This window comes from Sceloporus occidentalis, unplaced genomic scaffold, assembly GCF_023333645.1.
Source record: "Sceloporus occidentalis isolate IW3139 unplaced genomic scaffold, rSceOcc1.0.p SCAF_2, whole genome shotgun sequence".
Lineage (NCBI taxonomy): Eukaryota > Metazoa > Chordata > Lepidosauria > Squamata > Phrynosomatidae > Sceloporus > Sceloporus occidentalis.
The window spans coordinates 182,264,652-182,291,674 of NW_028316982.1; the positions used below are offsets into that span (position 1 = coordinate 182,264,652).

General features: G+C 38.9%; 2 protein-coding genes across 3 annotated transcripts in view; one reads left to right on the forward strand and one right to left on the reverse strand.

The window, feature by feature from the left end:
- Positions 1–1,591: 1,591 nt before the first annotated feature.
- On the reverse strand, positions 1,592–22,340 carry FANCB (FA complementation group B). Its single transcript, XM_089511649.1, has 9 exons — positions 22,078–22,340; positions 16,581–17,609; positions 14,980–15,129; positions 13,020–13,112; positions 10,354–10,482; positions 6,547–6,704; positions 5,818–6,242; positions 4,367–4,604; positions 1,592–3,384 (listed from the first exon to the last, which is right to left on the reverse strand). The coding sequence occupies exons 2-9, from the start codon at positions 17,502–17,504 to the stop codon at positions 2,991–2,993; spliced, it is 2,511 nt and encodes an 836-aa protein (XP_089367775.1). The 5' UTR covers positions 17,505–17,609; positions 22,078–22,340; the 3' UTR covers positions 1,592–2,990.
- Positions 22,341–22,676: 336 nt separating this feature from the next.
- MOSPD2 (motile sperm domain containing 2) overlaps positions 22,677–27,023 on the forward strand; it is a 35,249-nt gene continuing 30,902 nt past the window's right edge. Inside the window, exons 1-2 of one of the 2 annotated variants that reach the window (XM_089511650.1) lie at positions 22,677–22,814; positions 25,437–25,500. In XM_089511650.1, the coding sequence (XP_089367776.1) occupies positions 22,803–22,814; positions 25,437–25,500 (76 nt within the window). In that variant the 5' untranslated portion in view covers positions 22,677–22,802. The remainder of the gene's footprint in view (positions 22,815–25,436; positions 25,501–27,023) is intronic. The other variant, XM_089511651.1, reaches the window with a different exon arrangement.

Below are 27,023 nucleotides of genomic sequence, written 5' to 3' on the forward strand. Positions count from 1 at the left end.
TTGCTGTTCTTATGTGCCTTCAAGGCAACTCCAACTTATAGTGACCCTAAGGGGTCTTGCTCTAATGCTGAGAGTGTGAGTTGCCTAAGGTAATCCAGCGGGTTTCAATGGTTGAGGGAGGATTCAAACCCTGGTCTCCTAGAAGCCTAGTCTAGCATTAAACTACACTTATTCACTGCTAGGTAAACCCTTTGCATTTTCATAACACTGACTTTCACAATGATTACATATCCCTGGTTTTGATCTATTCCAAGAGTCTTTCTAAATTAAAAATCTCAAGTTTCATGGCAGTTTCATGACTCAAATGCCACCAGCAATTAATTCAGCGGGTGAATTAATTTTGTTGAGTGATACTACTAGTTCTTTTTATTAGAAATTGGATAGCACAATTAAGAACAAAAGACAGAATACAGGGGTAGGAAGGAGTATCAGCTCCTCAAGAGCTTTGGTTTGTAGATGCCTAGAAGTGGGTCTACCTAAAAGTTAGGAATGACTCACATCATTCAGGTAAATATTGAACTTATTCCAGAACAGATAATTTCCTTCTTTCAGTGGAGTTGCCTCTATTTGATATGTACCACATTTTGTTCCTGACCTTGAATCAGATCATTCCATAAGACAAGCTAGACAGACATCTCTTTTGCAGTACACAAAATAATAAAGAATATTACACAAAATTAGGATTAATTTGTCAGATAGATGTTGAAAAGTTTCTTATATTGTTTCCAAATAATTCTCGTTGGGTTTGAAGTTTTCAGCTGAAATAACAAAATAACTAATCAGACTGTACAATTTCAAATTTCCTTTTTTAAAAAAATTATTGTCAGTTTATGATAACACAAACAAAAAAAGTCTTAACACAAAGATCTTATATCTCTATTGCTCTATGCAGCAAGGATAGAGACAGGAAATACTTGGCGAACGCTTCAAGATTTATCCATCTACCAACAGCTCAACAGTTTCTATCCTTGTGCTATTGGAGAAATTGACATTTCAGTTTTGCCTTGCTAGAGGAGACATAATTGAAGACATGAGACCACATCTCATAGTATCTATTTATAGTACACTGTCATGTTAATTTCTGAACATGGCCCACCATCAAAACACATAATGTTCTGGAAGCTTTTGTGCTGAGCACTTTTGGATACTGATCACTGTGTGTTGAAGTTGTTTTTCTGAACACATTCTGTGGGTCTACTTTCACCACAGCAAGGTACCTCACCACTTATAATGAAGGGCAAATCACAACCCTCAAAATATTGGACTATAATTTTCATTAGCCATTCTATACAAGGTTGATGGAAACTGCGGTCCAAAGACATCTGAAGGGCCACACTTTGCAAAGTCCTAACTCACACAAAACTAATGAAATGATCATAGCAATAATTTCCTTACATAATTGTGAGCGAAGTGTAGAGGTTCAAATTCAGAGGAACAAAACAAGAAGGATTACAAATCTGAATAGAAGGAACTGATAAACCTTTAAAGATAAAACTATTATTTCTTTATTCTTGTTAAAGGTAAACTAACATACTGCATATAAAATATGGTTGTAATATATAATATATATCTGTCTGTTATATATAAACTTTTTTTAAATAACAGAAATTCATGGAGCCAGTTTACTGTTGTGTGTACAGTAAATACAAAAAACCCATATCACATGATAGTGGAATAAAAAAAAAATTAATTAAAAAAAACCCTATCTGGAAAGTTTTCAATTGTGGATAGCCACTCTTTCAGAATGCATAATTCAAGTGAAGATCCTCAGCATCAAATATACAATATCACATTCACCGTGAATGTTAATTAAATAGATTAATAAAGAAATTGAACATTTATTTATGACAATGTCTTATTCCCACTTGACAAGTTACAGTGAGAAGTCATTGTTATAATGGAAGACTAACATCCTTATGTACCAAGATTATGAACTTGGATGAGTATGAAGTAATAGTCAATATCATGACAAGAAATCTGGCAGGTTCTTCAAAACAGCTGCACTGAATATTAGACAATGTTGGATAGGTGCAAGAAAGATTTAAGATCTGTTTGATTCTTGGTATCCTTTAAAGATGATGGTGTACATAATCCCCACCTACCTTAAACTGAGCCTAAGACAGGGAGCATCTGTTATTCCTATGTCCCTCATAAAATATTCTACAAAAGAAAGGAGCATGAACATTTTTTGATATAAAGCTTAGCATTTTTAAAAACAAAAACAAAAATAAAACAAAACAGAGGTCTGCTTGACTTCTATTGGCCTCTCATCCACACATCAACTTAACATTAGTTGGTGAAGGGACAGGATGCTCTTTAGGAACTGAGAGTACAACTCAGTCTCTTTGTACTGTGATGAACAGAAGAATAACTCACAGTGAGTGGGTGTCTGGTCCTTTTGGAAGGGGTTTCAACCAGATTTGTGACAGCATATCTTGGCCATCAGCCACATCAAATCGAGGGATTTACCAACATGCTGATTCAACATTCAGCAGTTGGTTCAACAAGTCTATCCCAGGGTACCAGACAATATAGATTTAATATATTTTGCAGTTTAGCCATTGACACTATACCACATGAACATACACAGCCCTCACTGCAACTAGAGCAAGCAGAATGGTGTGCCACTGCAACTACATGGCTATCTTAGACTTGGAAATGGCAGAGATTTGATGCTGCCACTGAAGTTGCCAGGAATTTACCTCTCTCTCTTCCCCTGCTAAAGACAGCTAAGCAGTTGTTCTATGTAGAGATGCACCAACAGAATGATGAAATGAATATAAAATTCTGGCACAAGGCACACATAGCGAGGAACTATTTACATTCAGCCAAATGTTCTCTATAGCTATTTGTAAGTTTGCAAAATAATTTCATTGCTAATGAAAACATGCAAAAATATAGCAGTGACAACCTTATTTAATAAAAAAAATAGAAATTCATATAAATTCCATCACTTTATAGTATTAGCCAACAGATAATTTAAAATAATGTTAGGACAGCAAAGAGCATTGATATGAAATCAAGTCAGACTTCATCTGTGATTCGAATACATTCAAGATCAGTCCTCTATACAAGGCACCACTCATTGTTTGGTTTACACACACCGTACTTTGCTTTTGCTCCTGTTTGAATGCCTCTTTGAAGTGCTGCACTGTAGAGATACTGTGTGTTCCTTTGTTTTCCTCATAATTTGGAGACATGTTTTCAGTGAAGTTTAGAGCTGAAGAGAAAGGATGTTGGAGAGTGACTATTTCTTCTACTAAAGTTAGTGCAAACTGTTCAGCAAGTCCCTTCTTGCTGCCTCTTCTTAGGGGCTTTATCTTACAAGTTGGTGGCAACAATTCAATGAGGTTATGAAGGCACTGGAACAAGACAGTTGGATGTCTGTAAAGTAGATTTAGAATAAGGTCAGTAATCACTGTGCAGTAAAATTCACTAGTAGAAAGTTTTAAATGTGAAAGTTGTTCATGACAAGGCAACATATTTATGCTTTAGCTGCTGTCTACAAAAAAAGAAATCTCCTTCTGGAAAAAGAATGAAATACAAGCAAAATGAAAGTAATGCTCAAAAATTCTCAGAAGTAGTGTACTTGCCCAGAAAAGAGCTATTAAGGTGCAGTTACAGTTTAGTAATATCATTTAAAAAACCAAGTTTCAACTTTGTATTCAAAATCAAAATAAATATAACAATAGAGGTAGAAAAAGGAAGAAATGGATTCTCTAAGACAAATGTATCCTACTGTGCAGTTACATACATGAATTTAATATACCAAATATGTGGTCTCATGACTTGTTTTGATTCTAAAAGATCTGACTAGAGGAATGTATGAACAATCAACACTCATGTTTACAGTGAACATTTGCCCTACAGAAGATGTTTAATCTAGACCTGGTAAAATATTCTGTAAGATAATTGAGCAAAGTTAAAAGAAATTAGGTATATTATATCCCTGTGATTTCCTTTTGACTATTCCTGTTGTTTCCATCTAGTTTGCTCAATATGTGCAATTGCAAGCAGTTGTGTCTTCCCTATTTCTTAGCACCATGAGGCTATAGAAGAGAACACTGTCCAATTCAAGCACAATACAGTTTGCTTTAAACAGTACATAGCAACATCAGTTCTGAAAAGACCCCAATATACTGTCCTTCAAGTTTGTATGAAATGCATTTCTAAGAGTAGCATTAAGTGCCAGTCTTTTGTTTACTGAACTATGAAAATAATTTCAGTACTTACAAGAAGAAAGTCAATTATCTGTTCATCTTTAATTGTGAATTAACAAGGTATCAGAGTACTATACTAACAAGGCAAAATTCACACTACTTTAAAAAGTAAGTGAACCAAGTAATCCCAGCATTTCAACTATTACCTGCAAAATACTGTTAAAATTCCATCAAAGGGTGTTCTTAGATTCCATTTGAAGAGAATGCCATTCAGATTTCCAGACTTACAACAAATCACATACTCAGGAAATTCCTTAATTGGTATGCACTCCATTTGTTTCTGTAGCCATGTATTTATAGGATTCAGTGTATAGTCAGTAGAGGTTATTTGAAATGACTGTTTGTATAATACTGCACAAAGTGCAACAAGATCTTTCATGGAGCCTGTAGCAGGGACAGAAAGGTGGACAAAGCATTTTAAAAATCCATATCTGCTTCCTAATTCTATATACTGTAATTAAAAAAGCGGGGAGTGGAAACCAGAAAATATATTCCCCGAGGACAATTTGTTTTCTGATAAGAAGGTGCTGGAAATTCTTTTTGTAACCATCTTCTAAATTCTTGTGGTTACTGGAAAAAAAATTTAAAATATGTATTATGCTCCTTAGTTATACTATTTATTCTTATAGGAATGGATATTCAGAGGCAACAACCCTTTCCACATACTACACACAACCTCTAGTATCAGTTAAGAAAAGCACTTGGTGTTCCCATAGCTGATTTAAAATTATAAAGTTATCTTCCATTGTAGCAGGACTAGGAATCATCCAGTGTTCCAGATACTGGTGAACACAATGTTCCACAAGCCTTAACCAGCAAGGTCAATAGCAGGGAATGATGAGAACTGCAGTTCAACAGTATCTGGATGGCAGCATGATTCCCTGCCATGTCTCATAACACATCAAATTTTAAAATATTATTTCCATAAATCATACAAGAACTGGATATAGGAAGGGGAGAAATTATTTAAGACAAGGACAGGGAGAAATTGTATTGTCTCATTTGTTCTTTAGTAGGGTGTATGCTAATGAAAACTGCTGTCACAAAGTCATGAAGGAGGATAAACATCTAAAGGAAAACAAGAATGTGAATATTTTAAGTTCATGTCCAACAACGACTGCAAAGTACACTCATCCCTCCACATTCACCGGGGTTAGGGGCACAGGACCCCCATGAATGTGGAAAAACCGCAAATAACAAAAACACTGTTTTTACCTGAGAGAATACCTCTCTAGGACATCTGCCAGACATTGACCATAGCATTGCACTGGAGGAGCTACAAATACCTAGTGGAGTGTTCTCTCTAGGAATCTTTAGGTCTGTCATTGCAACTTTTGGTTAAAGTTGACCACAGAATTGCACTAGAAGACCTAGATATTTCTGGAGGGAACATATTAATCAAATATGTGAATAATCAAATTAGCAAAAGTCAAAGTTGCAAATGTGGAAGGATGGGTGTACAGTCAATAAATTAAAACAATAGTTTTTACTTCTAAAATAATATTTTGGAAAACACAGTAAGAAGCAATAAAAACAAACCCTTGTTTTAAAAATAGTAAAAACAATGAATTGATCTTTGTACCAAGTTTGAATTTACCTGTCTCTTTCAGATTTACTGAATATTTTCCACTAAAAATCTCTACCAGATTCAGTAAAATATTACCACATAATAAAGTCAGTTTTTTGCTTTTCTGTGGATTTCCATCTTTGCATTTTTTCTTCTTTGCATGCAGTAGGACCATACAGTGTACTTGATGCAATGCCAAGAAAGGAGAGAGCTGGGTAACTGCAGTAAAGGCTTTTGTCCTCTCTGCCTTCACTTGAAAAGGTCCTCCATTACGTTCTTTTCCATTATGGCAATCTAACTTGATCCTTTTAGGACACGGCTCTAGTTGCCAACATGATGTATGCTCTGGCAGTGTAGCTTTCTTCAGCATAACAACATTAGACTGGCACCTAGTTGGAGAAACTGAAGGACATTTCTGATGCATTATCAGAAACAAGCTGACATCACCAAGCAGCCTGTTTAAAAAACAAAAACATAAACATAAAAGAACAATACAGAGAGGAGGACACATTTTTGAAAATCCAGGATTGCTTTTATACAATGACCTTCATATTTAATAAGCTTGTACCTTACCATTTCTTCTATATTAAACATACATTGTAAAATACAAATACCAAAACCCATAATTGTTACATTTCCTTTTTGGGCCATTTTTTAATGGCCAAACTTCCTGATTTTTAATTTTTCAGTTGTTGGGATGATCTAATTTATCAAGATGAATGGTAATGTCTAATACTGTGGGGGAATTAGGCTACTTACAAATCACATTCTTCCATTAATTTTACTCCAACTACTAGGTTGTCCTCTGCTACTCGGAACCAAATCTCCTCCACATAGTGCTCTCGGTCTGCATACTGAGTTGATGTGTCATTTTCAAGGGTTTTCTCAGTTTCATCCCAGAGTGATACAAGACCTCCCTTACATTAACAAGCAAACAAACAAACATATATTTATACATATACCCAAAGCCATTGTTGCAAATTGAGAATCTCAGAATCAAGAAACCTTTCCCATGTATTCTGGTTAAAACACTATGATAAACTATAGTCACTACCATTTATAGCGCGCCCGCGCCATACGCAGGCGCGCCATACGCGGCCTTGAGCATACGCGCTCAAGCCGCGGGGTGCACGCGGGGCGGAAGGGGCGGCGTGTCCCATTCAATTGAATGGGCGTGCGCGCCCGTTGCGCCCCGCGCGCTCCCGCACCGCCGCGCACGAGCCCCATTGTTTCCAACGGGGCTTGAGCATAGGCGGAATTCGCCTTACGCGGAGGGATCCGGAACGGATCCCCCACATAAGGCGAGGACGGACTGTACTGTATGTTTCCCGTTTTACCAAAAACTGGTACTCAAACAGCTAACAATAGAAGAATCAAATATAAATATAATGTAATTGCCCACATAAAAACAAAACAGTTAAAAGCACAACCATAAACACATTAATAACAAAATAAACAACATGCACCAGTTAAAATTTCTTCAACAGCAAACTTGATTAAATGCTAAAAGTGTGTATTTCTTCTTCTACTAAGTATTTGCCTGTAGCCCGAAGGACAGCAAAGAGGTAACCAGGCTCATTTTCTTTAATACATAGTTCCAGATCAGCCATGAAGGTGATCTCTCATGTCTCCCACAAACTTATCCCTAACACAGAGGTAGGAATCATGTCACCCTCCAGATGTTGCTGAACTGCAACTTCCACCCATCCTAGTCAGAATATTCAATGGTGAGGAATACCCTGGTTCACAAACACATCTCAAAGGCAATCCTGCATAAGGTATGTTACAGTAGCCTGAATGGGATGAAACTAAAGAATATTTCATCACGTCTACAACTGACTACTACACAAATTGTTGCCATTGCCACAGTCGCCTTAGTTATTAAGATGCATTCCACCTTAATAAGACACATACCTCTTGAATCTACAAGAGGAGTGAAGCCTCATCCTGCATTGTTCCTTGATTCCCTTTTGAATTATCAGGAGCAACTCTGTCCTCTTTTGATTAAGTTCCTGTTTATTCACTCTCATCCAGACCATTACAGAGATTAGACAATGATTTAGAGCTAGAACAGCTTCTTCGGATATCGATGGGAGGAAGACCAAGGGCCGAAACAGACTGGCCCAAAGTGGTGGAGTGAAATCACCCACGGAAGAGCTGGGTGGGCACCATGGCAACTGAATGCTGCAGCCCCAATCTGGCCAGCCTCCCCAAATAAGAGTAGGGGGGGGGGGAAAGCTCCTATTTGGGGTGAAAAAAGCTGCCCCTTTGCTGCTAGAGTCAGCTTTTTGCCGGCTCTGGATCAAGTGATGTGTGAACACCACGTCCCAAAGCTAAACAGATGCCGGACGGCCTGTAATCACTGGCACCGCTTCTGTCTGGCTTGGGGGCATGGCACATCTAAATGCCATGCCCTCAAGCCAACACAGAACTGGACTTTTGAGGCCATCTGTTATGCCCCCAAGTTGAGTGTCACTGGCATGCTGGTGGCACTGAATCCCTGAACTCCAAATTATCTCTTCCAGTGGTTTCATGTATATGTTATATGTTAATAAGATGGAATGGTGAAGGACTGTTCAGGCCAATGGCTATGTCACCAGACTGGAATCTGACTGTTTTACCCCCTTTACGCATCTCTTTAGGAAGAAATTGAGACACTGTAAAACAATACCCTCCAAGTTCAATCTCAGGCAATTGAGGCACAATACTATGAACTAGTTGGGACATACTCCACCTCTCCAGTTCCTATTATAGGGTGTCTACTCAGAAAATTAACTTTATTTCTATACCACAATCAATCTTAAAACCAGACTGAAATTAGATAACTTGCCTCTTTCAGAAACACCTAGAACTAAGATGACTCCAAACTGTAAATTTTATAAGCTAGGATGTACATTGGTCAAGTGCAGATACATAAAGTTTCTGCCTTCCAAGGTTCCTGTTCACTTCCTGTGCCCATTATAACTATACAAGCAGATGCCACAGCTATATCTATTAGATTTTTGTTGCAATATAAAAAAGAACTGCATTGAGCTGGTGATCAGATGGAATGCAAGTCAACATAAACGACAGGCAAGAAGTGGTGATCATCAACCTTTAACAAGAACATACCATAGCACGAAAGCATAGAATCTTAGAGCTTGAAAGGGTCACAAGTGCCACCTAGTTCAATCTCCTGCCATAAAAAATACACAACTAGAGCACCTCTGAAAGATGCCCATCCAACTTATTTTTTTTATTTTATTTATTTCATTTGTATGCCACTTTTCTCCCAGAGTGGGATCCAAGAAAAGAGGCACAGAAAAGAGTCAGTTTAAAAATGTTCACAATAAAGTTTTTAAAAGAATTAAAACCATCACATAAAACAGTATAAAATCATTTAAAAGACATACAAAAGTTTAAAAAGATAGATAAAACATCTCAGTAAGAAGCTTCTGTGTGCTTATATATTAAAAACCTACTGAAACAGAAAGCTGTTTGACTGCCAGAGAAAGGAAAGCAGGGAGAAAGTCAAGCCTGCCACACAAGGGACTTCCAGGGGATAGAAACAGCCAATGAGAAGCCTATCTCTCAAGTCTTCACCAAGGAAATCTATGGTTGTGGCAGAAGTGAAAGAGTACCTTCCTCTGTAGATCTTAGAACTCTGGCAGTCTTTAAAATAGCCTAGATCTAAGATGTAAAGGGCTATACAGGTCATGACCATTGCTTTGAATTATGCCTGGAGATGAACTGGTTGCCAATGGAGTTGTTTTAATAAGGGAATTATATGTTCCCTATAACTAGCCCCAGTCTACATTCTGGCCACAGCATTTTGGATCCGCTGAAATTTCCAAAAAGTTTGCAAAAAGGCAGCCACATGCAGAGTGTGTTACAGTGGTCCAAATGGGATATAATCAAGGTATGTGTTACCATAGCCAGATCTGGCATCTCAAGAAATGGGCACAATTGGTACGCTAGTTCTGACTGTGCCAATGCACTCCTGGCCACTGCTGAGACCTGGGCATCCAGGCTCAGAGTTGAATCCAGGAGAGTGCCCAAACTGTGACCTTGAGGTTTCAGGAAGAGAGTAACCCCACCTAACACAGGTAGAGTCCCTATTCCTTGAGCCAACCTCTGTTTAAGGACCTCCAAAGACTGGGAAACCACTACCCTCCAAGGCAATCTATTCCACTGTTGAGCGGTTTATAGTAAAATGGTTCTTATTAATGTTTAAGTAGAATTTCTTGATTTATAATCTGAATAACAGGAATCACTCTGTAGTGCTTACATTCTTTAGTAACTAAACTTCAAGCATATATTTCGCTTTACAAATAACTTTATCATTTGTTTCACTGTATTGAGGCTTTTTTTTGCTTCCATTAATAAAACAAAGAAACAAAAAACAAAACTTCAAAACTGAGCCAAAATATAAGGAAATTAATTTCTTACAGGGTCATGCCAGCCAGTAAGGGCCTTTTCTGCCAAGTATTGACCAAGCTTGGCTATACCAGCTATAAGAAAATATAAATAAACCCACCACATCCTTTAAAATAAACCCTTTTCCAAAGTTACTGACATGAATTTTACCTTTACTGCGCTTGGAAGACTATGTTTTCGATCCTGAACCATGTCTATTAATGCATTACAACTCTCTATCAGAACATTTCCTTTGAGACGGAGATGCTGCTGTAGCTCTTGAACAGAAGCAAAGCCAGCCTATACAATATAAAATAGAACAAAGCGTTCACAACTAGAAATGTAAGATACATTTCATATGATACTACAGTCAGTAAGATGTAACCCCTGTAAATATCACTCCTATTATATAAAAAAAATTTCTCTAACTTGCAAACAAGAAGCCTTCTGCTTGCCATGAAAACAAATAATGGATGATATGCAGTGAGAAAGCTCAGCCAGTTTACTTGCTGACTGTAAAATCCCTTCAAACAAATGATTTGCATAACAGAAATTATGCAATTTTGAATCATGGACATCAGTTTCTTGCAGCAACTGCCTTTCTTTGATCTTCAACTATGCTGAACCAACAATCCTTTTGCTGGCTACAGATCCCTTTGGCTGTCTAAGCTGTTTTGGGAAGACAACTTTGGAGAGTGAAAAAACATTTATTACAGAATCTGGGCCATGAATAAGTCTGTCACGCTATGGTGAATAATTTACCCTACATGGATTGTGTGACTTATGGATGCATGTCACTAATAGGATGTGTGCATTTGACCGTTATGCTATCTGCAGCCATTCCATCAGGTTGCAATGACAGAGAAAGATATGGCTACAATTCACTGAGAAGCCAGCTGATTCTTCCCCCATCTGTCCCCAACAGCATCCTGTCCATCAGGTCCAGGCAAGAGAGAGCAGAAATTTGGCAGCTTTGCTAAAAGACCAATAACTATGTTCCTATTTCTGATTATTGCTGTAAAAACTTTAACTAAGAAAGTGTACCTGAGCATGCTTTTCTCTTCCTACCTCCCATTTTTTCTTTTTCCTTTTGTAGCATGTATCTTAAACTGAAATCATAGGGGCAGACACTGTCACTACAGTTTTTTGTAAGGTGCTCAGAATCCTTCCCAGTTGAAGAGCAGCAAAAAAAAAAAAAAAAAAAAAAAAAAAAAAAAAAAACCCATAATACAATAAATGTGTGTAGTAAGAGATCATAAAAATACAACTCAGTGGTTAGTTCAGGTCCCTGTACTAACTGTATTAACTGTTCCTGTTCAAGTAATGTACTAACTAAAGCTGCCCCTGCTTAGCTTCCAAGAACAGACACGATCTGATCCCTTTAGGATACTTAGGCTTACACATGAAGTACAGAGTACTAAAAATAACCATCTTTCAAAACCTTGAGCTGTAAAGAGTTTTTAGTACCAGTTAAAAATAATCCACAGCCAGAGTACTAACTAAAATTACCTGTGGCAGCCAATGTGGACAGCCAAAATATCAACAAAACACATACAGTAGGAGACAGCTTTATCAGGACAAAGGGTTTGGAGTTTAGAGCTTGGTTAGGAAATCTGAAGTCCTTGGCCTAATTTTATGAAAACTCAGGAAGCCTGGAAGATAAAATGACTGCAAAAGGAGGGGGGGGGGGAGAGTCTAGAGGGGAACAGCTGGACTGCATGAAGGGATGGAAGGAGCAGAGGGCTGCTCTCAGCATTTTATCAGGTTATCTGTCTCTCTCCCAGGATTCCACTGAATAGGGAGGAACAGTGAATGAATATGAATGATAGAAAGAATGAATACACTTGTGCATTTAAACAGAAGGAGGCTCTGCCTACCAACAGCATCTGCCCCTGACATGAGGAGAAAAAAAAGTCTCCCTATGCTTTCAGTAATATCATGGACTCATTGCTGGCACTGAAGAGGCAGGCTTTGGGGGAAGCCAAGGTATTCAGCAAAGTGCATCTCTATTACAATTTATCTATTGCTAACACACAAAGAAGCCTGACAATTATTTCTGTCTTGACTTGGGGAAGATTAAATAATACAAACTAGGGGAAGCAGTTATATCTTTACCAAATGTTTAGTAATGTAGTAGTGGCTCATTGTCCTCAGATCCTAAAGGTCTAAGGCAACAAGCCTATGCTTCACTGGTCAAGGGGCCACTTCACACTATGATCTGCCATCTTCATCAATGCTGAGGGGAGATTTCTGCAAAATGTTCCTATTCTCTGGCTGTCTTACTAGGCAATCCCCAAAATGGGCTGCAGAATGATTAAAGAGACCTCCCCTTCCCATAACAGAAACTGCCAGATCACCAGCTGACATGATTAAGTTTCTCTTGTGAGAGGATTCACCCTACTCATCTCTGGCCATAGATTACTTCAGATGGCAGGGCACAGAAATAACAGTACTGCTGCTATGGACTTCCTTGCCCTCTCAACAGGTTTGCTTTGTAAAGGGAATCAGGGGTGGGGGGCTAATTTCCAAGAAATGTAGCTTGAAATTTAAACAACAAATCCCACAAAAATATGTATGGATTTTCTTCTCTGTGCTTAACAGTCCCCAGTAAGAACTGACATCAAAAGTTGTAGCAACAATTCATGTCCCTTAACCTTATTGTATTTGTTTATCCTCAGCCACATTTATAAGAGTGAATAGTCAGTTCTAATATCTTGTTCTGCGTTAACAAACTTGTAACTAAAATGATAAAAACAGAGTTTATAACCACGAAAATGCACAGAATACAAAATTTTGTGTTGCCAAGGCATATCATGAGGTGGATCCTGCCCATAAACCTGTAATCTTGCTTCAAGTGCTTTGACAGTAAGAACGCAGTTCTGTTGCAGGTCTGCTGCAGATGATGAGTCTTCCTCACTTGTTATGTTATTCTACAGAAAGACAATACACATTAAATCAGTGCCTGAAAGCAAACAAGGCACAGATACACGATTTCAAAAACACAAAAGGGCTTAAACATAGAATTAAGATTTTTCTTTGAGGAATTTTGAGAAACAAAGAGGAATGCTTATAAAATGTTAATGAGGAAATAAAATATTTTCAAAATGTAATTACATTAAACTATTGAATTATGATTAAATATATTTGTTTTATTATGTTCCTTTAAGACATTTCTGGCTTACGCCAACCCTAAGGCAAACTTACCATGTGGGTTTCTGTGGCTGAGAGGGTATGATTCACCCAAAGTCACCCAGTGGGGTTCTAGTGCCTTACCAGTGATAGTCCCAACAGTCAAACCATAACATCACACTGGCTCTCAATTAAATATATACTGAAACAGTAAATGGTATTACATTAAGTTTTTTTCAGCTAAGCTAACAAATACTTCAAAAAGAAAAGAAAACAAGTATGAAGTATTAACAGAATTCTCCTAATTCCGCAAAGGAGATCTATATGCATAAGATCCTATGGGGATGCACACATACATTAGAGGTGAATGTGAATCTATAAGGATTTAGTATGTGTTTGCTCTTATACATATCTAATAATCTGTGTGCAGGCTTTTTGTCATACTAACCCATGGTACCAGGCTATAGTTTCATGGCATATGATGCAACCCCTCTACTGAAGTCAAGCAGGGCTAGATCTGACCAGTGGCCAAACTGAAGACTACCAGGGATCCAATATACACTTTTGTGTTTCAGGATATATATAGAGAGAAATGAATACAAAAACAGTATACATTTCCATATTTTTTATTTTAAAAAAACCCTTTTCACATAATTATAATTTTAAATTTCTGGCATAAAGTAAACTTTTTATGAGAAAGGATTTTATTTAGTTGTAGCCAATCTGTTCCTAACTATAATGAATTGCACCTAACAGACTTCAGTTCAGCAACAAAACCTGTGAAACATGACTGCCCATTTTGAACATGGCACTATATATCTTTCAGGTTAAGACAACAAATTGTTGTGAACTGCAGGCTCACAAATTCTCCCCCTTCAGCATAAAAAAAGATCAGATGCATCTGCTTCTATTTTGGATTAACCATGTTTTCCAAACCATAAAATTCTAATTAATTATAACTGGTTAGGCTGAATCAAGCTAACCTTATAAAATACCATTTGAAACTGGGTTGTTTCAATATATTTAAGTTTGTTTTCTTGGCCTGACCCAAACAATGTACAATTAAATTAGAACAGAAGCCAAAAGAGAAAGATGGGGAGCATGTGCTCAAGTTTGTTGCAGGTTATACTCAATCCTAAATCAGAGAAGGAAAAGTGTGACTATTTCCATCCCCAGGAATGGAAGACCAAAGTTCAAATCCCTGCTTGGCCATGGAAACCGACTGGGTGAACTTGTGCAAATCACACGTTCAGTCTCAGAGAGGGATAAAGGCAAAGCCCCTTCTGAACAAATCTTGATAAGAAAAACAATGACAATAAGGCTTAAAGTCATTTCCAGATGATATTTCCAGATGAAATTGTTATGCTGCAGCCTGTGCAAGTGGCACCTGTTAGCTTTTTGCATTGCATTTCCCATCAGCTAAAATGGCCAGTGTTGAGGGATTTCAATTCTATAGGAGTTGAAGTTCAAAACACTGGGAAGCATGGGGTTCAGGAAGGTAGATTTCTGTCTGAACAAGGCACCTGCTAGCCTACGGAATATGCACAGCAGGATCTAGCCAATGGATTATGAACAAAAAACAATATTAAAGATTAAACATTATTTCACCATTTTTTTCCTTATTAACAAAAACGTACCCCTACAATTTCTTCAATTAGTAAATCTTACCGCATAATTAACCTTTCCAAAATCTGTTATTTGGAATGTATTCAGATTTTCTGAAATGGAATTACTCTTTAGAACTAGGATTTGTTCAGTTCCAATGCCAGCAAAATCATCCACGAGAATGGATGTCACATCTTTCCAGCAGGAAGCCACCTGCAACATATTAAATATTAGAAGTGTTTCTAGATGTACCTGATAAACACTTACAAAGGCTTCTTGGTGATTTTGACACTGAAGGGTATTGTTTACGTTTAATGAAAAGCCTGTCTGCAGTAACTTGGTAGGCAGCTTTAGATATTGTGGAGTAGCTGCAATACCATTTTACAATAACACTGGAATACATTTATCTCTTGTGGTACTCTAACAGAAACTGTAAATAATCAATACTGGAAAAAGCTGTACAAAACTACTGGGGAAATGTATAAACATTTTATGCACAATGCTGCAGGACCTTTAAAATTATATTTATATCTTGCTTTTAAAGAATCTTTTTCCTAAATGGTTTACATAACTGTCCCTTCATAAGTGTCATCTTCTGGCCTATGAGGGAGTTGACCAGGCAGGCCCAGCTCCACCAGGGCCAGCCTGGAAGAAGAGACTCCTCCCTTCATAAGTGTCATCTTCCAGCCTATGAGGGAGTTAACCAGGCAGGCCCAGCTCCACCAGGGCTAGCCTGGAAGAAGAGACTCCTCCCTCCATAACTGTCATGTTCCGGCCTATGATGGAGAGAATAGGCTGGCCCAGCTCCACCAGGGCTAGCCTGAAGAAGAAGAGCCCTCCCTCCAGTCCATCTGCCTTGGTCCAGGCCTCAGAGGGAAAGAAGAATGCTGGACCTGTTCCTCTCCCCCCCCCCCCCTCACCATTCCCTTTTCTTTTTGTGTTGTGTTTTTTTAGCTTGTAAGCCTGAGGGCAGGGAACCGTCTGTTGTAAACTGCCCAGATTCCCAGTGATTGGGCGGCATATAAATAAATCCTATTATTATTATTATTATTATTATTATTATTACTATTATTATTATTATTATTATTACATGTCACTTAATTTTCCATGAACCAAACAGTTAATTTCTAATGAATACAGTCGGCCCTTCTTATACACTGATTTTATTTTTAACACGGATTCAAGCATCCACAGTTTGAAAATATTCAAAAAAAAGTATAAATTTCAAATATCAAACCTTGATTTTCCATTTTTTATAAGGGACACCATTTTGCTATGTCATTATATTTAATGCGACTTGAGCATACACGGATTTTGTTATAGACGGGGGAACCAAGCCCCAACGTATAACAAGGGTCCACTGTACTATGTTCAAAAGTTCAGGTATCTTATTTTGCACCTTTACTCATGACAGAGATTGGTGGGAAAACTACCATTTTGGCCTCCAGCTCAGCAACCTTCCCACCACTTGCCATACTAATTGGGATTCTGGAAGTATTAATACTCAAAAGTAATTTTTTCCAGTTCTAGTTTTTCCAGAAAACCATCATCACTGCATGGGTGGACTGGAATAAGTGTACACAAGCTGAGAAGGCAGAACCAATTGTTACAGAATGTGAGAGGAAATATGCAGTTCTAAGAACAAAAAGGCAGAATGTCAATACCTGAAAATTATGTTTCCATACAGCACACACGTCTCCTGAAGCAAATGTCACAAGCACCATCTGGCTACCTCCTTTCACCACCACCATTTGTACTGAACAAGGTTTCTCAAATGGAAGCTGATGAACATCTTTAGGCAGACCATCTCGGAAGAGAACCAACTGGCTTTTACATGTGACAGCAACAAGCGATGTCCTGAACTTACTTCTTAATTTCTCAGCTTTGCAAACATGCACACAAGATACAATGTTACCATAAGCATGAGGCAGAAAAGCAGCAGTTGTTAGCACTTGCTGTTTGTCTAGTGCATAGGCAAAACATTCAGTACCCCAGATGTGTGCATCTGATTTGGCAAAACTCCGACCATCACCTTTCTCTGGCAAACGAGAAGATCTGGTTCCTAGGACAACAGTACCTTCATCCTTAATCCTACCCACCCATTTGATGGATGAAAACTGAACAGAGGCACATACAACCGTGCCAGTTTGGGGAGAAATATGAAACAGTTGTTTTCCATAGGTCCACAGAACTGTTGGACCATCAAGTATATTTACAGGTTTTTTGAGTTCATAATCCAATTTAAAATGTAGGACCACCACAAATTTGTTAAAGTTATGAAGGAACAGTAAAATATATTTAATGTTCTTCTTCTTTCTCTTTTTCAGTAGAATACAGGGATGAAGAATTCCTGTCCTGAAGCAACAGGCAGAGCTGCAATTGATCATTTCAACATCCTCCCCACTCATGATGAATGACCCAGTGGATGTCTCAACAAACAGTTTTGTACCAGTGTCAAAAGTCATTCGTCTGACATGTAATCTGGTGATTTTGCTATTGCCAACATGTGAAGATTTTTCTTCTGACAGCTGGAAAATAAGGACCTCCCCATTATAAGACAACAACTGTTCTTGTTGATTTTGTAACATTTTTCTTCTTTAAAAAACATCCATGACATGAAAACTGGATTCTTCCTTGGTATCAATGATTCTTCTGTTCAATTTAATCTATTACCTGAATGTCATTTTCACAACCTGTGGGAGGAAAAGTTAATTCTGAAATAGATGGTAGATCATTTTAACTGGAATAAAAGCAAATGAGTCCAGACAATTTGGTTGAGCAAGTGCATCATAAATCCTGTAATCACCTTCACTCCACAGTAAGCATCCAGAAATAAATATTGTATGGCACTTTCTAAGATTGCAGACCTTAACCTTCCAGCCAATACATCTCATGCAGCCAATCAAGGATTGCAATCCAGCCCATCAGAAACTCTCCACTGACTCTGAACCTCTGCAGAAACAAGAAAAGTACTTGCTATGTCTAAGTATTTATCAGAGGTAAATGCAGATCCACGGAGGCCAGCCGGGTCTGTCTAGGACTAATCAGATTCTGGAGGTACCAGGTGCCAGTAGAATGCTTACCTTTCTCCTTTCCTGTACAGAGAAATAGGAGTGGGGCACATCTGTTATCTCTCATCCAACTGTCTCAACTGTCCTCTCAAATGCCTGGAAGCACTGGTTGAGAAAGCCAGATGAGAGAGAACAGCAGGGAATCATGTCCAATATATTGCAAGCCACTGGTGGCTTAGAACAAAGGAATCTACCACTCATCCCATTCCAGGTCTATACCCCCTGCCTATGTCCTGGTCCCAATAGAACTGGAGTTAAAGCATAATGCCATGCAGTAGTGCATGGCAATTTCCCATGCTGTCTTAATGTGTTTGGTGGGACTTATTCTTAGGTATGAATAAATAGGAAGGTAGCTTAAAGCTATTATGAACTAAAACAAAAAAACAGGTCCAAAGATAATCAAAAACATCCTGGCAGGAGAAATGCTGAATATTAGAAGGCATTCACATAAGCATAAGCACAGGATTACATTACATACTTATGTATTTCTTATTTAGAAACATTCAGTACAATGAGGAATCCCAGTGATATAGTGTCTCTGCCTAAGTGACAGAATTCCTCTTAAAGACAGTGAAGCATATAAATGAATTAGGCACTTGTGGAGGTTTTGGAACAGGGCAAAGAGGACAGGGCACCTGCCCTATTCTCATCTTCCACAAATTAACTTATTTCTGCCATTAAAACAAAAGTACTAATCAACATATCCTTTAATCTACTATTTGAAGAAAATATGTTTCTGAATGCTCACTTTTGCATGCTAATGGAGGTTCAGACTGCACATAGAAACTTGAATACCTGGACTAGTATGGATCTTTCTCTGCCACTTGTGCCACTGGATTCAACTTTTTTTTTCTTGCCATGGGTCAGTGCTTTGATGCTTTGTTGGTATTGGCGGCAACAGCCCCAATGAGAGGCAGTGAGATTTACTAAAGAAGTTACAGGGATTGCATGTAGCCTTTGTACTATAGAGTCTGAGGATGGGTGAGTAGATGGTTGGGCAGATAACACTCCTGTAACTTTAACTGGTGTGTGAAAGAGGACATTCATACAATTACCTCTTGTCATCTTATATTGCTGAGAGAGATGCTGTGGCAGCTAAAATTCTTTCTAAGCAAGTAAAACAAGTATAAGAGCACTGATGCACTTTGCATTCAGGTCAACCCTACAGTGTTAATTCTGAACCAGTGGCATAATTAATTTGGGAGTGCATACGTTTCAGGATGTGAAAACATTTAAGCCAGGTAACCACTAATTACAGGTGAATTTGAAGGTGTGGTCAGATTTATCCCAAAGGGCAGGAATAGTATTTTCTTCTACGTATTTTAGAGCTGGGCCCCACTTTGTAAAAAGGCTTCCAAGGCTGAGAGCTAGTTTAGAACTGATACAAATGAAGGTCTTCTTTATAACAACGGATTAGGAATGTGCGTCACCAGACATTGCTGGATTTCAACTCCCAGGAAATTTCAGACAAACAAGGTCAGCATTTGGGCAACCGTACGAATTACAACTGTACTTGCAATTCTATATATATCAGGCCAAAAGTCAGCCCTTTTGGGGCCGACGGAACTTATTCTTGGGTCCTGTGCAAAAAGAAACAAGAGATAAAAATTAAAGAGTAAATTATAAAATATATTATAAATTAAATTATAAGGGCAAAGCAAGTACTTTACAATTTTATTCACAGAAAGTAATTTTTATAATGAAGATATTTTAAAATGTTATTCGTGTTTGAGGTTGCGCTAATGAAATTTAATCATGAGGTCTAAGTATACAATAATAGTCAGCTTGTTCAGTTTATACAGTAGTATAAAAAGAAAATAGGAAATTGTTTTATATTTAAGAGCAAGAACATTAAGGGTATATAGGAGTAATGTACGTATATTCTCAGATAAGTGGGACATTTTCATGTTTTTATGTAGTTGTAGGGATTTTGGGGGGTTAGTTTGTCTATTTGTGTATAATGTTCTTGCTGTTCTGATTTTTGGTTTTTTAAAAGGGGGAAATGGATGTTGGGAAGTAGAATGATTTTCTGTTTATAACTGAATCCCCATTCAACCATGGAAGTCCACGGGGAGACCTTGGGTAAGTCACACTCTCTCAGCCTCAGGAGAAGGCAATGGCAAACCTCCTCTGAACAAATCCTGCCAAGAAAACCCAATGATAAGTTTGCCTTAGGGTCACCATAAAGGCAACAGCAACAACAACGCAATCAGCTCAAGGCCCAAAACAACAGGCAGAAAAGAAAGGGGAAATCTCTTCCCCTCAACCATAGTGATCAGACGTCCTTCTCCAGGACATGTCCTACACTTCAACTTTCTTTTCAGGAAGCATTCCAAAATGTCCTCCATTTGAATCATGACTATGAAGCATGGATTCATATTAAGTGTTTTAAACTTTATTTGGTCATGTCCTCCATTTTTCCTGAAGGCCCTACCTTCAGGGTGACTGGACATCATCCTCCTTTTCCAGGAGGTGTCCTCCATTTCAACCTTCTGTCTAGGAGGAATTCCAAAATGTCCTCTGTTTTCGAGCATGAGCATTGGTTTACATTTACAGGAGTGTTTTGGTTTTTGGCTTTCTATTTGGTCACGTCCTCCATCTTTTTTCCCCCTCCAAGGTCTTACATTTTGTGGCACCTCATCCTCCTTTGTGGCGAGGGACAAATACTCGGGAGAGAGCCACCCTTTATTACGGTTTTAACATTTGTGATTTTTATATGGTTTCGACGAGGATAGATTTGAACTGAAGTTTTATTGTGCGCAGGAGTTCAAGATTATAGTACTGAAATGTATTGAGGGCAAAGTTTGTTGGGATAAAAGATTCAGGTCATGTCAAAGCCTCCGCTCTGGGATGTAAACAACCCTGAAATGGCTCCTGGGTCAAGATATAACCCAAATAAAAAGAGGTACTGTACTGCAGAGACAGTTTGGAGACAATAAAGAGAAAACATATAGATAACAGTTTGACTGATGGGTATCCACAAGGGATAGAGATGTATGTTAGGCCTAACGTTTGAATATTCAATGGACATAAAAGGATGTATATGTTTAATTTTACGTAACCAACGAAACGTGATTTGTGGTTTTATTTGTTCAAAGTACACTCGTCACTCCATATTTGCGCCTTTTCATGAATATGTTCTCTCTAGGAATATCTAGGTCCACCAGTGCAACTCTATGGTCAGCCTTAACTAAAAGTTGCACTGAAAGACCTAGAGACTATTCCTAGGGAGAACACTCTACTAGGCCTTTGTAGCTCTTCCAGCGTAATTCTGTGTCAGTGTCTGTCAGATGTTGACCACAGAGTTGCACCGGAGGACCTAGGGATTCCTAGAGAGGTGTCCTCTCAAGTAAAAACGTGGTGTTTTTGTTATTTGCGGCTTTTCCATATTCACGGGGGTCTTGTGCCCCTAACCCTGGTGAATACAAAGGGACAAGTGTGTATGTTTAGAATCGTAGAGTTGGAAGAGACTGCAAGGGCCATCCAGTCCAACCTGCTGTCATGCAGGAACTCTCAATCAAAGCATCCTCATTGGCTGATGATCTAGACACTATACTTTTATTGATGCAGCCTAAAATCGCATTGGCCTTGTTAGCTGCCGCATCACACTGCTGACTCATGTTCAACTTGTGGTCTACTTGGACTCCCAGATCCCTTTCACATGTTGTCTCATTCAATCAGGTGTCCCCCATAATCCTGTATCTGTGCATTTCATTTTTCCGCCCTAAGTGCAGTACCTGACATTTCTCCCTGTTGAATGTCATTTTGTTAGCTGTGGCCCAGCTTTCTAGTCTGTTCAGGTCATTTTGAATCTTGATCCTGCCCTCTGGGTTTAACTTTTATGCAGCCAACAAAATGTGACTTGTGTTTTTCCCTTTGGTCAAAGTACTATAGAAAGCTTGGTCCAAATGTTTCCTTCCCAAGGGCTCCTGGTCTCTCCCTGCTTCTAGTTCTACGTTAACCCTGCAACACTTTAAGGCTTTTGAAAAGAGTTTTTCTTGGTGATCCGCCTGGGGCCCCTTTCTGGGGGAAAGGCGGCACAGAAAACAAATGAAGAAACAAGTGACGTTGCCGTTTGAAGGGTACTTACTTAGAAGTAAGCCTCACTGAACTCAATGGGGAATTAACGCGGAGGGACCGGTTTCATCCCCATCCAAACGCCATTTCTGAACCTCCCGCCTCGCAAAGCATTGTGGGGGGAAAAATAAAGCCAGGCTTAAGGGAGGAGGAGGAGGGGAAACATTTTGTGCTACGTAACGAACCCGCTTACTCATATTGGTCCTTGAAGAAAACAAATGGGCGGGACAAGTTTGGAGGAAGGCGACCGGGATTGGTTTAAATCGCGCTAATTGACGCAAAGTGGGCGTGGCTTCGGGGAGGGAGGGAAGTGGGAAAGTGGCGGGTTTTGTTTTTTTGAGACAAGTTTGAAGGAAGGCGACCGGGATTGGTTTAAAATCTGACGGTGACGTAAAATGGGCGTGGCTTAGGAGAGGGAGGAGGGGAGTGGAAAAGTGGCGCGGTTTTGAGCGGCGCGCGTGCGCGCCTTTGTGGGCATGCGCACTGGCATCGTCTAATAATAATAATAATAATATGTAACTGTATTGGTAAACAGGCAACAATAGAAGAGAAGGGAGCGGATTGGTTCTGAGGAGGAAGGAGTGTTTTGTTCCGAGGGAGGGAGGGAGGGTGGGTGTTGCGCGCATGCGCACTGACGGACGCCCTGCGTGACGTCACGCGCCCCCTCTTCCCTCCCTCCCTCCCGGTCCGCTGCTGCTGGGTCTGTGGCTGGCGCTGAGGGAGCGAAGGAGGAGGACCATGGCGGCGGAGGTGAGCCAAGGGAGAGGACCCCTTCTGTAGTGTCTTCTCACTCTCCTCCACAGAGGAGGGCTTCAGGCAGGGAGAGAGGGAATCTGGGAGGCATGCCTGGCTGGGATGAGTGAGAGGGGGAGGGATATTGCAAAAGGGAGAAAGGAAGGGACCCAGGGGACCTAGAGGCCGCTTCACTCGGGCAGGGCAGGCACTTCTGTCAGGGGATAGAAAGACACACACATATGTATGTAGAGAGATCTTGTGGCACCTTTGGGCCTAAATGAAATAAAGAAGTTGGCAGCATGAGATTTCCAAGAGTCCATTCTATGTGTGTATGTATATATATATATACAGTATATATATATGTATATACAGAGAGAGGGAGGGAGGGAGATCTTGGAGAGGCCTTTGAGACTAATAACTGAAATAAAGAACTTGACAGAATGAGCTTTCCTAGACTTCAGCCTGTATATATATATATATGTGTGTGTGTGGAGAGAGAGAGAGAGAGAGAGAGAGATCTTGGGGCACCTTTGAGGCTAAAGCTTTCATAAATTTCAGTCTATGTCTTGGAGCACCTTTGAGGCTCACTGAAATAACCAAGTTGGCAGAATGAACTTTCATAGGCTTCAGCCTGTGTCTGTGTTTGCGTGCGTATATGCACACACACACACACATACACACATATATATATAGAGAGAGAGACCTTGTTGCACCTTTGAGACCTTCCTAGGCTTCAGTCTCTGCAGATGCATGCATATATGTATGTAGAGGCTAAGCAAAATAAATAAATTAAAGGCTTTGGGTGGTAATTTTTTTAAAAAAATTGGTTCTTTATACAATACACATTTTATTTAATCACTTTAAAGAGCTGAGGTTAAAAATGTCCTCTGAGGTGACTGTGAACGACATAATTCCCTGGGAAGATATAGCTGTGTCGGTCTGTAGAATCAGTTTGTGGCCCCTTTGAGACTGACTGAAAGAGAGAAGCAGGGGCATGAGCTTTCCTGAACATGCCTAGATGTAGAAAGAGATCTGTCCCAAATTGCAGCAGGTTGTGTCCCCTCCTCTCCGGCTCAGGCAGCAATTTCCAAACTCTGCTCTTCCAGGGATGTAGGACTCCAGCTTCCGGAATCCCTGCCTCAATCTAGGCCAAGGTGGAAAGGGCTTCTGGGAGATGGAGTCCAAAGAAAACAACACCAAAGTTTGGGAATTGCTAGAAGAAGTGTAAGAGTCCTGTGCGGTTTTTGTGGAGGGCAGGGCGCAGCTTGAAGGTTTCAACCATATAGCTGGGGCTTACTTTTTTTTAAATTGTGTTCTCTGTTTTAATGTGCTGTAAAGCCTCAAGGAGAGAGAGAAAGAAATAACATTTGTCATCGTCACTCTTTAATGGCCTAACACTAACAGAGCAGAAGTCGATATTCTTGTTGCCAGAGCCCCTCCCCTCGATTTTAAGCAGCGAAGCAAGAAGCTCTTAGACCTCGACATTTAGGCCCCTCTCCTGTTAGTGACAATTACAGTGTAGTCACAGCACTAGCAGCCACAGTTGAGGAAGCTGTCAGTCGGCCGACAGGTACATGGTTTGATGTGTCACTTTCCCACAAGGCCCCACAACACAGCCCTGCGATGAAAAAAACCCTTTTACTTCCAATATTGAAGCGGTTCTTAATGTATTTTTGGGAACCAAATTCAAACAATGATAAAAATGTCACACAGAATTTCTCTTCCCCCCCCCCCCAATAAATTTGATACTTTTAATCAATTCCCTTGTAACCTGGCTTTGATTAAATGCGGACGCTGATCTGATCTTCTGCTGTGACTTCTTTTATTGTTTTTAATGGATTTTTGTCTTCCAAGGTGTTTTGAAAGCCTCTTAGAAGACTTTAACGCCTTTCTCGCTCTTTACAGGATCATTTTATTTAGTCACATACTAAAGCATAGGAAAGTCAAAGCAAGGTTTAAAAAAACCGTACAAGATGGAGCAAATCTGAGGTCATTTTTGGGTTTAGGTTTGACCAAATTCCTATTAAACAAGCATAAAAGGTTGTTATTACGTTCAGTTTTACAAGCCAGTGTTATTAAGCATCCCAGCTGTTGTAGGAGAAAGCAGTCCTAAGATGTGTGGGAACTCTGCTTTAGTTATAATCCTACAAGATTCCTGACCATTATCCTTCTTTTCCCTCTCTTCTTTATCTTTGACATCAACATCTGTTGCTGTACTTTTCACAATTTTGTGATTTTAGAGACGCTTACTTTTTGGGGAGGAAGGAGAATGAGCTGAAACAGCTGAATGTGACTTTGTTGACGGACTTCTAGAAAATTGCAAAAGTTTCTTGGTTTCGGTTTTAACAAATAGAAATAACAAAACCATTTTTTGCCACCATGAGTAAATTTGTGTGAAACCTAGAGGTTCACACCTTACTACTGAAAACAAAATTGATACTCAGACAGTATGCCCAGTGGCTTCTTGTTCTTAGAAATGTTTGTCTTTTGTTCTTGGATCAGACCGTTGAATCTTTAAAAATTAATTTAAAATTAACTAATTAATTGTTAATAAAATTTTTAGTATATACAAGCCTGGACTTTGCAGGCAGAGGGGTTTGAAAGTGGCCTGGTATTACTTCTTTCTTTCTCCTTCAGCAGGAAAACAAGGCTGCATTAATACATGAAACCAGACAACGTTTTGAAGCAGAATATGTTCCAGGTTGGTAGTGTTCAGACTTTTTACTTGTGTTTGTTTGTCTGAGGTTATTTACTTATCTGTGGGAAGAAGTTTTCTTGTTTCAATACATCATTATTTATTTATTTCATTTCATACTTTCCTTCAGTGGAGTTTGTGTCACTTTACATGAAGTTTCCAGAGGGTTTTCCCATACAGCTTCTGTTCAGATCCAGGCCTACATTGCTCCTTGCTTGAGATTGATGATGTATTGCATGTTTAGTTGGGGTGAAACTTGAACGTGTAGCAGTTTAGTGTTATGGATTTGTGCCCATCAAATATTGCTCTATGTGCTCTATACTTGCAAGCAGTAATTTTGACACATTTCAGATAGGTTAGAAGAGAAAAACATTTTCTTTGATATAACTATATAAAATGAATTTCTTCACTTCTGGAAACTTACACTCATCTGCTTCCACTAATGTGATTATTATTATTGAAAAAGTTGGTTAATTATTGGCTGCAGATAACCAATTATTGGACAACTCTTGAAATGCAGCTTCTTCCACAGATGTAGTTCAATTTATTCACTGCAGTGCCATCACTCATTTGTCGACAGTTTTTAAAATTAAATTAAATTAATCATTAGTGGCCTAAATAAAAAGGCCACCATTTAATTTTAACATGAATGTGTATAGCATTAACTGTTAAAAACTAAGTCCCAACAAGTATGCTGGCATATGATTGAAACCAAAACTCTCCTTCCCTGGTTTCCTGAAAGAGACTCTTACTGCAGACAGTGATGTGAGTGGGTACCTAAAAGTATTGAATATTGAAAACAGTGAAACCAGAAGACTCAGTGCAGTCAGGGAATATGTCTCATTCACTTCCCTCCATTTCTTTCATTTTATGATTGTGAGCCAGTACTTTGAAAATGTACAACTACAACACGTTATGATACTTAAACCTACAATCCTATGACACATAAAGACCTACCCAAACTTGAAAGCATTTTTTGTTGGTCTGACTGTAACTGGACACGTGATCCATTTTCTTGGTTTATATTGGTCAGCTTCTCTGCCAGGGTCACATTACATACCACAGTTTTGCCGACTCAGTATCCTGTGCTGTTATCTGGTAGGTCTGCTTATCTACAAGATAAAAGTGCATACACTTTTTTATACCTCTGTAAGCTGAAGTGGGAAAATCAGCCAAAAGTTAATTAGTAGTAAAGCAGTAATAAAGATGATATGTTGTCATGATAGTCTGGCCTATATGACTTTGTTTAGACTATCAATTTTTAGTCAGATTGGTTGAATTTATATTGCATTTAGTGGCATAAATGAGTTACAGCAGTCAAACTTCACCAGATGTATGAACACAGCAATTATTAAAGACATGTCAAAATGTTTTACTTTTAAGAGTTGCTTCCTTGAGTTAATTGTTATGCTCTTAGTATTCTGAAAATTAAAAAAAAACCCCACTAATTCCTGTGATGAGATAACCTTTGAGCATCTTACTACCATAAGCAATCATATATTAGTGTTATAAATATTTTGTTCCATAAA